At 42.7% G+C, this 12,264-nt stretch overlaps 1 protein-coding gene across 12 annotated transcripts in view; it reads right to left on the minus strand.

The window, feature by feature from the left end:
- LOC108175735 (tolloid-like protein 1) overlaps window positions 1-12,264 on the minus strand; it is a 302,561-nt gene that overhangs the window by 63,135 nt on the left and 227,162 nt on the right. Inside the window, exon 17 of one of the 12 annotated variants that reach the window (XM_070048145.1) lies at window positions 8,140-8,169. The exons of the other annotated variants lie outside the window; for them this stretch is intronic. Within the exon in view, the coding sequence (XP_069904246.1) occupies window positions 8,156-8,169 (14 nt within the window). The 3' untranslated portion in view covers window positions 8,140-8,155. Of the gene's footprint in view, window positions 1-8,139; window positions 8,170-12,264 lie in introns of those variants that run through there. 12 annotated transcript variants of the gene reach the window in all.

Here is a 12,264-nt window from a genome sequence, read left to right on the forward strand (position 1 = left end):
CCCTTCTCAGCACCATATTGTGGGAGAACAGATGCATAGAATAAGTCTTAATTCCAGTAACAGTCTAGTCTGAGTTGCTCCCCACAGATAGCATACTCTAAGATGGAAAACCTATTTTTACAGCCAGCTGTCCTATCCTCTCCCACAACCCAAGTTTGGATGGGAAAAGAGAATTTAAGCATCATCTCCTAGGTTTTGCTCATACTAGGCATGTAATAATGAAGAGCAGTTTTCTTGGAATCATCACCCGCTTTCCCATCTCCTTAAAATTCTAAGAGCTTGGGTGCTTAAATCATAATGAATCTTTTTCTCAGAGTCTCCACACGGACTGTATGTGCATCCTCTACACTGGACTGGAGATGGCCCTAAAGTCCTTAGGTCTCAGAGTTTCAATATCTTAAAATTCTAAAATATAATCACAAATAGAGAAAGCTCTGGGAAATCAAAGTTTGTTTTTGTTTTCTTGTGCAGAGAAGTGTGTGCACTTTTGAAAATCTATGGTAGAAAAATAATGTCTTGAGTTAACACAAAATATGATGCTTAACATAGTTTGTGTTTTGCTTCCAAAGGATGACTATCTTATTGCAGGGTGATGTGCTACAGCATTAGAATTTGTTTTTACAGTACATGCATTGGGTATCATATACAGATGCTCCCTGAGTTAGGACAGGGTATGTCTAGGTAAACTCACAGTAAATTGAAACTGTTAAGTCCAAAATGCATTCAATATGCATAGCCTATCAAACATCGAAGCTCAGCACCAGAGTAGCATACAGGGAATCAGCCACTTCCCTTCATGACTCCATGTTGCAGAGTGGGAGCTACAGCCTCTCCCTGAATGCAAGGGAGGACCAATACCTCATGATGTGAGGCCAGTAGAAGGTCCACATTCAAAGTAGAGTCTCTACTGAATGCATATCACTTTTATACCATCTTAAGTTAAAAACAGTAACAAGCCATTTTCAGATGACAACCATTTATATTACAACATACATAAATCATATTGCCTTTTGACAACAGTTTCAAAGTTCTAAAACACATCTGTTCTAAGGATTTGAATGCAATATAATATGAGCAGGTGACAATCGCAATTCATGCAGTGTTTGCTATGTCCTGGTAGAGCTCTTTTCTGTTTATATGTAAAATATTCCTGAAGCCATTCTCTGAAATAGGTGTTACATCAGTTTTAGAGACAAGGAAACTGTAGCCCAAGTGCCATGTCCTAGTTTGTACCAGTAGTGACTAGTGGAATAAGCACTCAAACCCCAAAACTTGGAATTACAAAGTCTATATAATTTGCCACTGAAGAACCCAGTTTGCTGTGCTTTAGGTGAAACTGAGAGTAGCTGTAATGATGTCCTATGATCGATTGACCTTTATATTATCCATAACACAGAACACAGATTCCAAAAACTGATGAAATAGTATTGATATATGATGAAATAGTATTGATATATGCAATATAATAAAACAAGCAGATAAAGCAAAAAGAATTTTGTCACAGCCTCTTTGGTTTTCATTCTGAGCGTTCATTCTCATAGTTTTCTGGGCTTCTTCCTCTTCTCTGAATAGCTCAGTTGTTGCACTGTTAGTTAGGGCCTAACAGAATTTTGATACCTCTTCAGTTGAGAAAACCATTCCACAGAGCCTCCACGCCATCTGTTTAATCTGACGTCTTACACTTCACATTAAAGCACTACTACCACTTTCATGCAGAACATACATTCTGGAAAACCCTTTAATTATTCTTTCTGTCCATTCATGTTTAGGCCTTTAAAACATAGCTCTCTGTGCTGTCTTAGGTCTGCCTCTTCGCTTGGCTGCCTCCCTGGTTTCCCACAATGCAACAGGCCCATGCTCCACTGCACTCTTTCAACCGCTCACAGCCATTTCTCGGGATCCTTGGGGTGTGTGTCTTTGTTACTCCTCCCCATCGATACATGCATAAAGTGATGCTTCAGATTATTTTTGCTAGAAATCATACACATGTTCTCCATCAGCAGAGCTTTCTTCCAAGTAGTCTGCACGCTCCTGCATGCGGTCTTGTTTTTCAACTGTGTATGAAGTCAGTGTTCACGGACACATGACAGCCTGCTTTGGGTTCTATTTGTGTATGACTAATAGAATACACATAATGTCACTTGAGCCTCAGTTCAGTCCCTATGGTAATCATGGTAAACACTTAAAATAACTGCCTGCTGAGAGGTTAGTTACGTGGTTTATAAAACTAGGACATTGTCCTATGGAAACCTGAAATGTCCATATTATTGCTTTCAAAATTCCAGTAGAAAACTATGAGTAGACTGCATGATGTTAAAAATAGAAATGCTTAACTTTCCGAGAAGCACACCTGTGTCAAGAGCATACTGATGTTGCTCCAGTCAACAGCATATCCCCACTTTGTGGGTGAAGGTGAGAGGGCTGTATATGGAATAGAACATTAGCATTGTTGGAGGTCCATTAGCTGTAAGGCCTTAAACCATCTAAATACCAATTTAATTTATTTTAGGAGGGTCTGTGAAAGAAGTACATTACTTGCACATAAACTAAGTACTGAAGGGGCAAAGTAAAGAGAAAGCTTTGAGTGATTGAAGCAGAAGTCACCAGTATTAACACGTATCAGGCTGAGGCAAACAGGGAAGGTGAAATTGAGAAGCTGCTTAGTGAACGTAAGCATTTGAAATACAGACAGACGAGAGAACTCCAAACAGCTTATGGAAGTATTAAATGAAAAGTGAGTTTATTTTGGTGCAAAGTATTTTGAAATCCATGCATATCTTATCCCTAACGTGCAATTTCCACGAAGTTTCTGAAGACACCTCTTACTTATTTTTTGAGCTTGAGCACCGGCAATAGTTCAGCACTATGACTGATTTACATCCTATAGTGATTTACTGCAGCCAGCTTTGATGCATACATGGTTAAGACACCACCTGCATGCAACACCTATATGGGCACCAGTTTGAGTTTTGGCTGCTCCACTTCTGATCCCACTCCCTGCTAATGCACTTGGGAAAGCAGCAGAAGATGGCTCAAGCGCTTGGGCCACTGCACCCACGTGGTTCTCATGAAGCTCCTAGCTCCTGGTTTCAACCTGGCTCATTCCTGGGTAGTGTGGCCATTTGGGGGGTGATCCAGTGAATGGAAGAACTCTCTCTCTCTCTCTCTCTCTCTCTCTAGCTTTTGAATAAATAAATAAATCTTAAAAAAAAAGAATAAGGGAAATGAGCATAACAAAATCTGGCTTGAACACTGGAAAAATTTATAGAAACAAAATAAAAGTAATTTTTATATATACAATTTTTAGGCTTAAAAATACACATCCTTGCAATTTCTAATGTTATATATGTGGTAGTGCATAGACAATTTCACAATCTCACTATGTACTGCAATGTGTTACAAGAAATTACTGGGGCATTTCAATTTTATTGTAAATAAAAACACATACTTCTTCAATACCCTTTTTGTTCCTCAAACATGAGGAAGATTAAGTAATTTTGGGACATCTATATTTCCTACTAGCAACATTTTAAATTGCTTTTTGAGGAAATATTAGCATGAATCCATAAAAATTGTAGCATAAAAGAGTATGATAGATGACTTGAAGACATAAGTCTCACATATTTTAAGACTATAAAAAGATGTTGCACAATATTAAGCTTTAGGCAATTTCCCCCAAAATGAGTTATTATTTCAGATAAATTGTTACATTTCTCTCTCCAGCCAAGTAAACTGTGCTTATGTCCACAATGACTCTTGTCCCTTTTGATTTTATATAACTAATTTACTTTGTATCATATTTACTTGGGAAACTATTCCACATTCAATTGTCTGTTCAAATATACAACAATGATAAATCAAATAAAGCAAAAACCATTAATACACAGCCAACAACTGGAAAAGAATTAAAGAAAGAAAAATCGTATGTGACAGTCAAGAATCCGGATTTTTTAGTACGCATTCAAGGGCACTATGTGCCCCTTTGTCTGATGGGAGGAATGGGAGCTGGCAAGAACTCTGCTTCCAGCCTGGATTTCTGATGAGCCTCTCTCTTAAATGCAGAACTGACAAAGATAAATGGAAAACTATAAGTGCATACATATACTGTGGTTAGAAAAAATGACTGGGATCGGCGCTGTGAAGTGACAAATGAAACCACCACTTGCAATGTCGGCATCCCATATGGGTGCCGGTGCTAGTCCCAGCTACTCCACTTCTGATCCAGCTCTCTGCTATGGCCTGGGAAAGCAGTGGAAGATGGCCCAAGTCCTTGGGCCCCTGCACCCTCATGGGAGACCTGTAAGAAGCACCTGGCTCCTGGCTTTGGATTGGCACAGCTCTGGCCTTTGTGGCCAGTTGGGGAGTGAACCAGTGGATGAAAGACCTCTCTCTCTATCTGCCTTTCTTTACCTCTCTGTGTAACTCTGACTTTCAAATGGATAAATACATCTTTAAAAAGAGAGAGAGAGAGAGAAATGATCATAAAATGGTGTAACACCTCCGTTCTGGAGATTTGAAAAACACTGGTGTTGAGATTTGAAATTACATTTACTTTCATTAGGAAAAATTTCAAGCAAATAAACTAATGAAAATAGTCAAAGTCATTTAGAAATCCTAGGGCTATGAGAAAAGCAAAAATAAGAATATATGATTGTCAAAAGTTTGCACAGAAGACAAAAAAAGGCCGGCGCTGCGGCCCACTTGGCTAATCCTCCGCCTGTGGCGCCAGCACCCCAGATTCTGTCCCGGTTGCTCCTCTTCCAGTCCAGCTCTCTGATGTGGCCCGGGAGGGCAGTAGAGTTTGGCCCAAGTGCTTGGGCCCTGCACCCGCATGGGAGAGCAGGAGGAAGCACCTGGCTCCTGGCTTCGGATCGGCACAGCCCCGGACATAATGGCCATTTGGGGGGTGAACCAAAGGAAGGAAGACCTTACTCTCTCTCTCTCTTACTGTCTAACTCTGCCTTTCAAAAAAAAAAAAAAAGTTTGCACAAACCAGGACACAACCCTCACAAAAATAAAAATAAGAAGAGAAGAGCTATGCCAATCCAAAGCCAGGAGCCAGGAGCTTCCTCCGAGTCTCCCACATGGATGCAGGGGCCCAAGCACTTGGGTGATCTTCTACTGCTTTCCCAGGCCATCAGCAGGGAGCTGGATTGGAAGTGGAGCAGCTGGGACTAGAATCAGCGCCCTTATGGGATGCAGCAAATGTTTTATGAACGAAAGCTTTCTAAATGTTTTTCAAATATTTCTTCTTTCAAGAGGGAGATCTTGCCTGTGCAGAACTCCAAATGCATTACTAACAGACCGGTTAGTAAAGTAGAACCCACAGTCCACCTGGCATGGAAGTGAGCGTTCTGGATCTCTCATAGCCTTCAGTTTGTCAAGGCCAACTAATATCACTGCTTAATAAAACCAGTGCTTTGCGAAGTAATGATCTGACTGTTGTTAAAGGAAGCTTTTATTGACTGTCAGTTACTTAGATGTGATTAGATTAAAGCCTCTCATTATTCAGAGAACTAAATCAAATGACCTCAATTTTTTTTGACACTCAGTCTTAATCTGCACTATACACTAGTGCACACTTTCTGATTGCTGCTTACCGAGGGGCTAAACCCATCACATCGATCTATCAAATCAATGGTTGGCCATATTAGGCAGCCAAAATCACTAAGTGGCCAACTTAGATAATTAAAGATGCTGGGAAATTTTGTAGACTAAGATAGTTAAACAAAGATTCAAAGTATTCAAAAAGTATTTGTAGTCACTTGCTTGGGATAGTTAATGGATGTTAATAGGAACCAATTAGAGCTGACCAAATCATTACAGCCCAATACAGGTGATACCCAAAATCACAGACGCAGCAGGTCAAATGGCTAAGATGCTAACTGTGGAAGTACCACTTGATAGCAAACATTATAAATTTAAATTTCTGACTATGATTTTAGGGAATAAAAAGAACATAAGTAGAAAGATACAATGTCACAGCCAAGCTGAAACATGAAATTCTTAAATCAAGATTTATCAAGTGGGAAATCAGGCTAAAGAACAAAGGACACTATACTGCTATACAACATCAGGCAACTTTAAAACTTACATAACAAAAAACTTGGAAATTGTTGATTTGCATTATACCTTTTGGAACTCAAAATCTTTACTACCATGTATATAATTTTCCTAGGGGGAAAAAAAAACAAGATATGCCACTTAGGCACAAGAAGGAACCAGAACATTTTCATTTTGAAATCGTGAAATTCACCTATTTTGAGAGGTAAGACATGAAAGAAGTTTTCTTCCAGATTCAAATTTCTCCATTACTGACCTAATTTAAAGCACCAACAACAAGTCTGGGAGACTAAGTTACTAGCAGTAAACTATGATATGGAATACATCTCCTTCAGTCTAACACATAGTAGAAAAAAGATATGAAACAGAGAAGAACAAAAGTATAGTCATTTTTCTGCCAGAAAGTGAATGAGGGGAGGGGGCTGGCACTATGGCGCAGTGGGTAAGCCACCACCTGTGATGCCAGCATCCCATATAGGCGCTGGTTCGAGTCCTGGCTGCTCCACTTCCGATCCAGCTCTCTGCTATGGCCTGGGAAAGCAGTGGAGAATGCCCCAAGTCCTTGGGCCCCTGCACCCACCTGGGAGATCATGAAGAAGCTCCTGGCTCCTGAATGGCACAGCTCCGGCCTTGCAGCCAATTGGGGAGTGAACCAGTGGATGGAAGACCTCTCTCTCTCTCTCTCTCTCTCTCTGCCTCTCTTTCTCTTGCTGTGTAACTCTTTCAAATAAATAAATAAATAAATATTTTTTTAAAAAGTGAATGAAAGAAAAAAAAAGTGATAGCAAAGAAATTAAATGCAGGTCCTCATTTCTCTTCCTTTGGGCTTCAAAACAGAGGACACTGGGAACAAAGATGCCACCACACAGACTGACCCATAACATCCTCCCACACTGACACATCAAAGTGGTGTTGGTAGGACAGCTGCCCAGTCAGAAGGCGCCCTCTGCTTGGACCCTGAGGGCCACCCCTAGTTCCTACACAGCACAATCACCAGCTTAAGAATCACCCCACTTGGCATGAGATCCAAACTGCATGGTGAGGTGACTCTCCCCAGAGCTGAATAGTGGGGTCAGTGGGATACATAGGGGCCATGTTAGGTATTAGCAGCCTGTAGCCAACAGAGCTAAGTTCATCCTTCTCCTTCCCATATGCCCAATCTACCACCATCTCAGAAAAAATGAATCAGGAGGCAACTGAAAGATTTAACACCCAAATAATTTTTTTAAATTTATTTGACAGGTAGAGTTAGACACACAGAGAGAGAGAGAGACAGAGAGAAAGGTCTTCCTTTCGTTGGTTCACTCCCCAAATGGCTACTATGGCTGGCGCTGTGCTGATCTGAAGCCAAGAGCCAGGTGCTTCCTCCTAGTCTCCCATGCGGGTGCAGGGGCCCAAGCACTTGGGCCATCCTCCATTGCCTTCCCAGGCCACAGCAGAGAGCTGGACTGGAACAGGAGCAACCAGGACCAGAACCCGGCGCCCATATGGGATGCCGGCGCCACAGGCGGAGGATTAACCAAGTGAGCCACGGCGCCTGCCCCGACCCAAATAATTTTAAATCAAATTATTTTATTCAATTAGTATCTGATCATGGAATTAAACTATAAACTAGATTGTACAGTTGCTATTGTTATGTCATTAAGGAACTCATAAGGAGATTTTTATTTTTTGGAGACTTGGGAAGTAAACAAATGTATAGACTGACTGACAAGACTGCACTTTTCCCACACAGTCCAGTTCACCTTCTTCTGCTAATACCAATATGTAACTTGCATACTGAATGATCTTGGATAGAGTGCAAGGAAAAACTTGATGCTTCACTCAATTCTCAGGGTCTTTGCAATGTTAAATTTGTTCCTTGAGGCTAATATTTCCCATTTTCGAGTAAAAATTCAAAGAGTAATTTTAACTATTTTTACATGAATTACTCACCCAGCGCAGTTTAATTATTCTGCAACTTAGAAAGTCCATATTTTACACTCATTCTCCAGCAGGGGTCCTGCTTCAATTTTGGATTTCTGGAGTAGAAAAAGGAAAGTTTGTGTCTTCTCCCTCTTATCCTGTACTCATTCATTATTCTTCATCATTTCTAGAGCCATTGGCCTAAAAGAAAAAAAAAATAGTGGAGCAGGATGCCAGGCCTTCAGTACCACAGTGGTTCTTGTGGACATTGTCCTGCAGAACAGACTCATCTGCACCTCTCCACACGTGCCAGGTTCCCCATGGATGTCCACTCTGGGCTGCCCATCCTCCTCTGAGAACCTGCCTCCCATCATCCACCTCTCATCTGGGATCCTCTCTCTCCTCCCCAGCTGTCTATGCTAACTCCTGCCAGCAGAGTGCCCAGTCAATGCAGGCATGAGCCTGAACTTCGATGGAAGGTCTGTTCCAGCTCAGTGGAGACACCTCAGTTTTACCTTGCTAGACCCAGAGGCAGAAACTTCTGTGGGCATTTATCCTTAGGACAGGCAGCCCTATGGCAATGCAAGTCCTCGTGTCACTGAGGATAAAGGGTCCACCAGGAAACTCACCGAAATGACAGAGAACAGCTCTCCTTCCTTCCACCACCAAGTGTGGAGAGAAGAGGATGGTCACCACAGCATGCACAGACCCTTTACAAGGAAGGCCAACTCTCCCTAATCAGCCTTCATCACTGATTACTTCTCTTTTAAAAGGTAGAGTGGGGGCCAGTGCTGCAGCATAGTGGGTAAAGGCGCCGCCTGCAGTGCCGGCATCCCTTATGGGTGCCGGTTCGAATCCCGGCTGTTCCTCTTCTGATACAGCTCTCTGCTGTGGCCTGGGAAAGCAGTAGAAGATGGCCCAAGTCCTTGGGCCCCTGCACCCACATGGAAAGACTCGGAGGACGTTCCTGGCTCCTTACTTTGGATCAGCGTAGCTCCTGCCATTGCGGCCATGTGGGGAGTGAACCAGCGGATGGAAGTCCTCCCTCTCTCTGCCTCTCCTTCTCTCTCTGTGTAACTCTTTCAAATACATAAATAAATCTTTAAAAAAAAAACTTAAGAGTGAAGGCTGGTAAAGGCAATTTCACAATCTCTGTGCACTGTCCAAGTACGTAGGCTTGCGTTTTGCTTTAGGCTTTCAAATCCCCGGGTCTCTGACACCCATTTCATTGCCTCTGACATTGGAGGCCTCTACTGAGACCTCTGTTCCAAAAGAAGAGATGAACCTGACTCCTGTTGCAAACAAGTTTCAGGATTCTGGCAAAATGATGCAAACTGACTGGTTTCTGTGTTTTTTCCACTTATTGTAGTTACTAACAGACACATAAATATATAGGTATATCATATCTATTATACACATTATATAATCATGAATTTATAAGAACATTAAGTGTATAAAATTATATTTACATAATATATGATAAACAAAATAGCTTGTGTACTTGCTGTTCCCTCGATACTCCAATGTACAGTTTTCTATTTTAAAATATTTGCATTTTTTATTCTAAACTTTAGATGGAAAAATATTAAATCACAAATCATATTTTCTCCAATCTTTGTACCTGTAGACACAAAGGCATTTATTTGCACACTATGGACATATACACCTCAGGGATGTACTGGCAGTTACCCAATGCCATTTCTTCTTTACCTGAAAACATCATCTAGTCACATTCTCTGGCCTCCTTTACTAAAGAATTGCAATCCTGTGGCTCAGTTCCAATTGGTAGAGCATAAAGAATGCAACGTTGAACAATTTCAGACTTAGCCTACAATAGCCACTCACTCCAAGGCTTCCATTTCAGTGAGATAGTGGGCCTCCAAGATGCACACTGGGGAGAGGCCAGAGCTGTGTGTGGCCAGGCCTCTGCCCCAGTGACCAGAGCACAGGTTCCCCGCAGCCCTGCACACACTTGACTATTAACCACTAATACAAGCAAAACAACTACAAAGGAAGAATGCTCCAAAATCGGTCTGATGGAGTGGGAAGAGATGGTGGAGTAAGAACAGTCAATGCCCAGGCAGTGACAGATGATCCAGATGGGTCCAATCCAGTGTTGACACTGTCACCACCAGGGGGCACCAAACAGCAACCCAAACAAGATAACTATGGCACACAGGAACCCACAGAGCATCCAAACAACCAGGCACGGTCATACCTACATCTTTCTCAATGTCACAATCATTAAAATGGACATTTTAACTGTTTAAGTCCCTTGGACCCTACTTATCCTATAATTAGGCTTTATCTTTAATAATAAAACTAATAAGAACAATACCTGGACTACCGTGATATTCTTCTACAACTCAGTAATTCATTTACTTATCAAAAATAGGAGATAAACATTGCACACACTGTCAGGCTTGTCACACTGGTAAAGCTTCCAGGAGCCTGTCAGTGTGGAGAGCAGTATGACAGCCCCACCTCATTGGGATGGGCTGCCCCGACCCCCCTACTGTGTAACTCACGGCACTGAATTTCTAAGTAGGGCAAGGAGCAAAGGAAAGCTCTGACAACAGATCTAAGCTGAGATGCACACAGCCTGGTACTTAAACCTTACAATCCAATCCATAATAGTCCAAAAACCTAGCGTTTTCATGTGAAACATACCCTCTTTTGCTGTCAATTATTCTCGACTTGTCTATTCTTCCACTTGTCTCCAGGGCCTGATCAGGGACAATCAATAACAACCAGGCACAGCTGGCTCATTATACATGGGGCAGTTTCTAACATGTAGACTCATTCCATTATTACACACCATCAGCCACTGTGTGGGAGGGGAGATACGTCTTGAGTGACGGATGGACTCTACATCGTGGGCGGTGGGCGTATACAGGCTTGCTGATCTGGAAAGAGTAAGACTGGATGATTTGGACAGGAGTTCAGTGGGAGGAATATTGTGACATAGAATGAGCAGATAATCTTGTTCTGCTAAGTGCCACTGAGAGTTCTCAGTCCCCTGACGTTGGTTAGCTCTTTACCTAGTCCTCCAAGGATTTCCCTCCTGTCTTCCTAGTTTTTGTTCAGCAAGTCCTCGTGTGCTGTAACCGTGGTGACATGTACAGAGACACAGAACTCGCTAAGCAGTTCTCCATTCAGCCCATACTAACCAATGGTGTTCCCTTTGCCTCACAAGGCCCAAACTGCCAGAACCAGAGGTCCCTGCAGGGCTTCCAACATGAGACTGCTTCAGGCAAACTATTTGGCCCCTGCTTCTGCCCAGACGGCCTCTCACAACATCATGGACATGAAGACTGGGGCTGGAAACCAGAGGAGCCATTTGGGTGGTCTTCCAGGCTGCATTATCTGACATGCTGCTCAGTTGGCTCCTGCCACCACCAAATGAAGGTGGTGACATCATTGAGAGCCTTCGGGAATTAGTATTTGCAGCATCACACGAGGTTAAAGAAGGAAGGAGTAATCAGACACACCAGAAGTTATGGGCGAGCACTCAGGAGAGTGGAGGGGGCAGGAATGGACGTGGAAATAGGGGGCTACGGCTAACTATGCAGTCTTCTTGACAGAGAAGAGCCTTTTGGTAGCAATGGTTCCACGATCATTTCTTTTCCCTCTCCTCTCTCTCCCTGTCCTCCCTCTCCCTCTCTTCCCTCCCCTCCTCTCTCCCTTTCTTCTTCTCCCTCTCCTCTCCCTCTCCCCTCCTCCTCTCCCTATTCTCCATTTTCCTCCTCTACCATACATGAAGAGAACTGGTGGTGGATAATATTCTGTGTTTGGTTCTGTAAGGAGGGTGACAAAATTGGCAGTCTCTCCCAGTGATGTGATGGGGTCCCCAGGACTTAGTAATTTTCACATCTGGAGAAAAGAGCAAGAGAAAAGGTAAGACTCTTCGATAAGAGGGAAAGGCAGCAGGTTGGGCTGGACGTTCTCTGCACACACAGGCCATCTCTGTCTTGCTCTGTGCTATCAGTCAGAGGTTTTTGAAATGTATCATCTTAGATTCCTTCCCCTCTCGAAAGGGACTGGAAGAACGAAGTCAAAATATATGTCTACCTTTTCTCTCCTGGAGACTCCATTCTGCAAGTCTCTGATCACGGCTACGGGATTGAGACTGTCCCATGGTTACAATTTACACTGGGTCCCCCATGTCTCTTAAGACACAAGGTGTGACAACTTTCTTCGCTGCTAGACCCCGGGTGGGTGCCTCACCTATCCTTGAGGGGCCCCTTGTACACACCTTTGTGCATAATTCCCACTAAAATCCCTTTCATTACCTAC

This window comes from Oryctolagus cuniculus, chromosome 8 (genome assembly GCF_964237555.1).
Source record: "Oryctolagus cuniculus chromosome 8, mOryCun1.1, whole genome shotgun sequence".
Lineage (NCBI taxonomy): Eukaryota > Metazoa > Chordata > Mammalia > Lagomorpha > Leporidae > Oryctolagus > Oryctolagus cuniculus.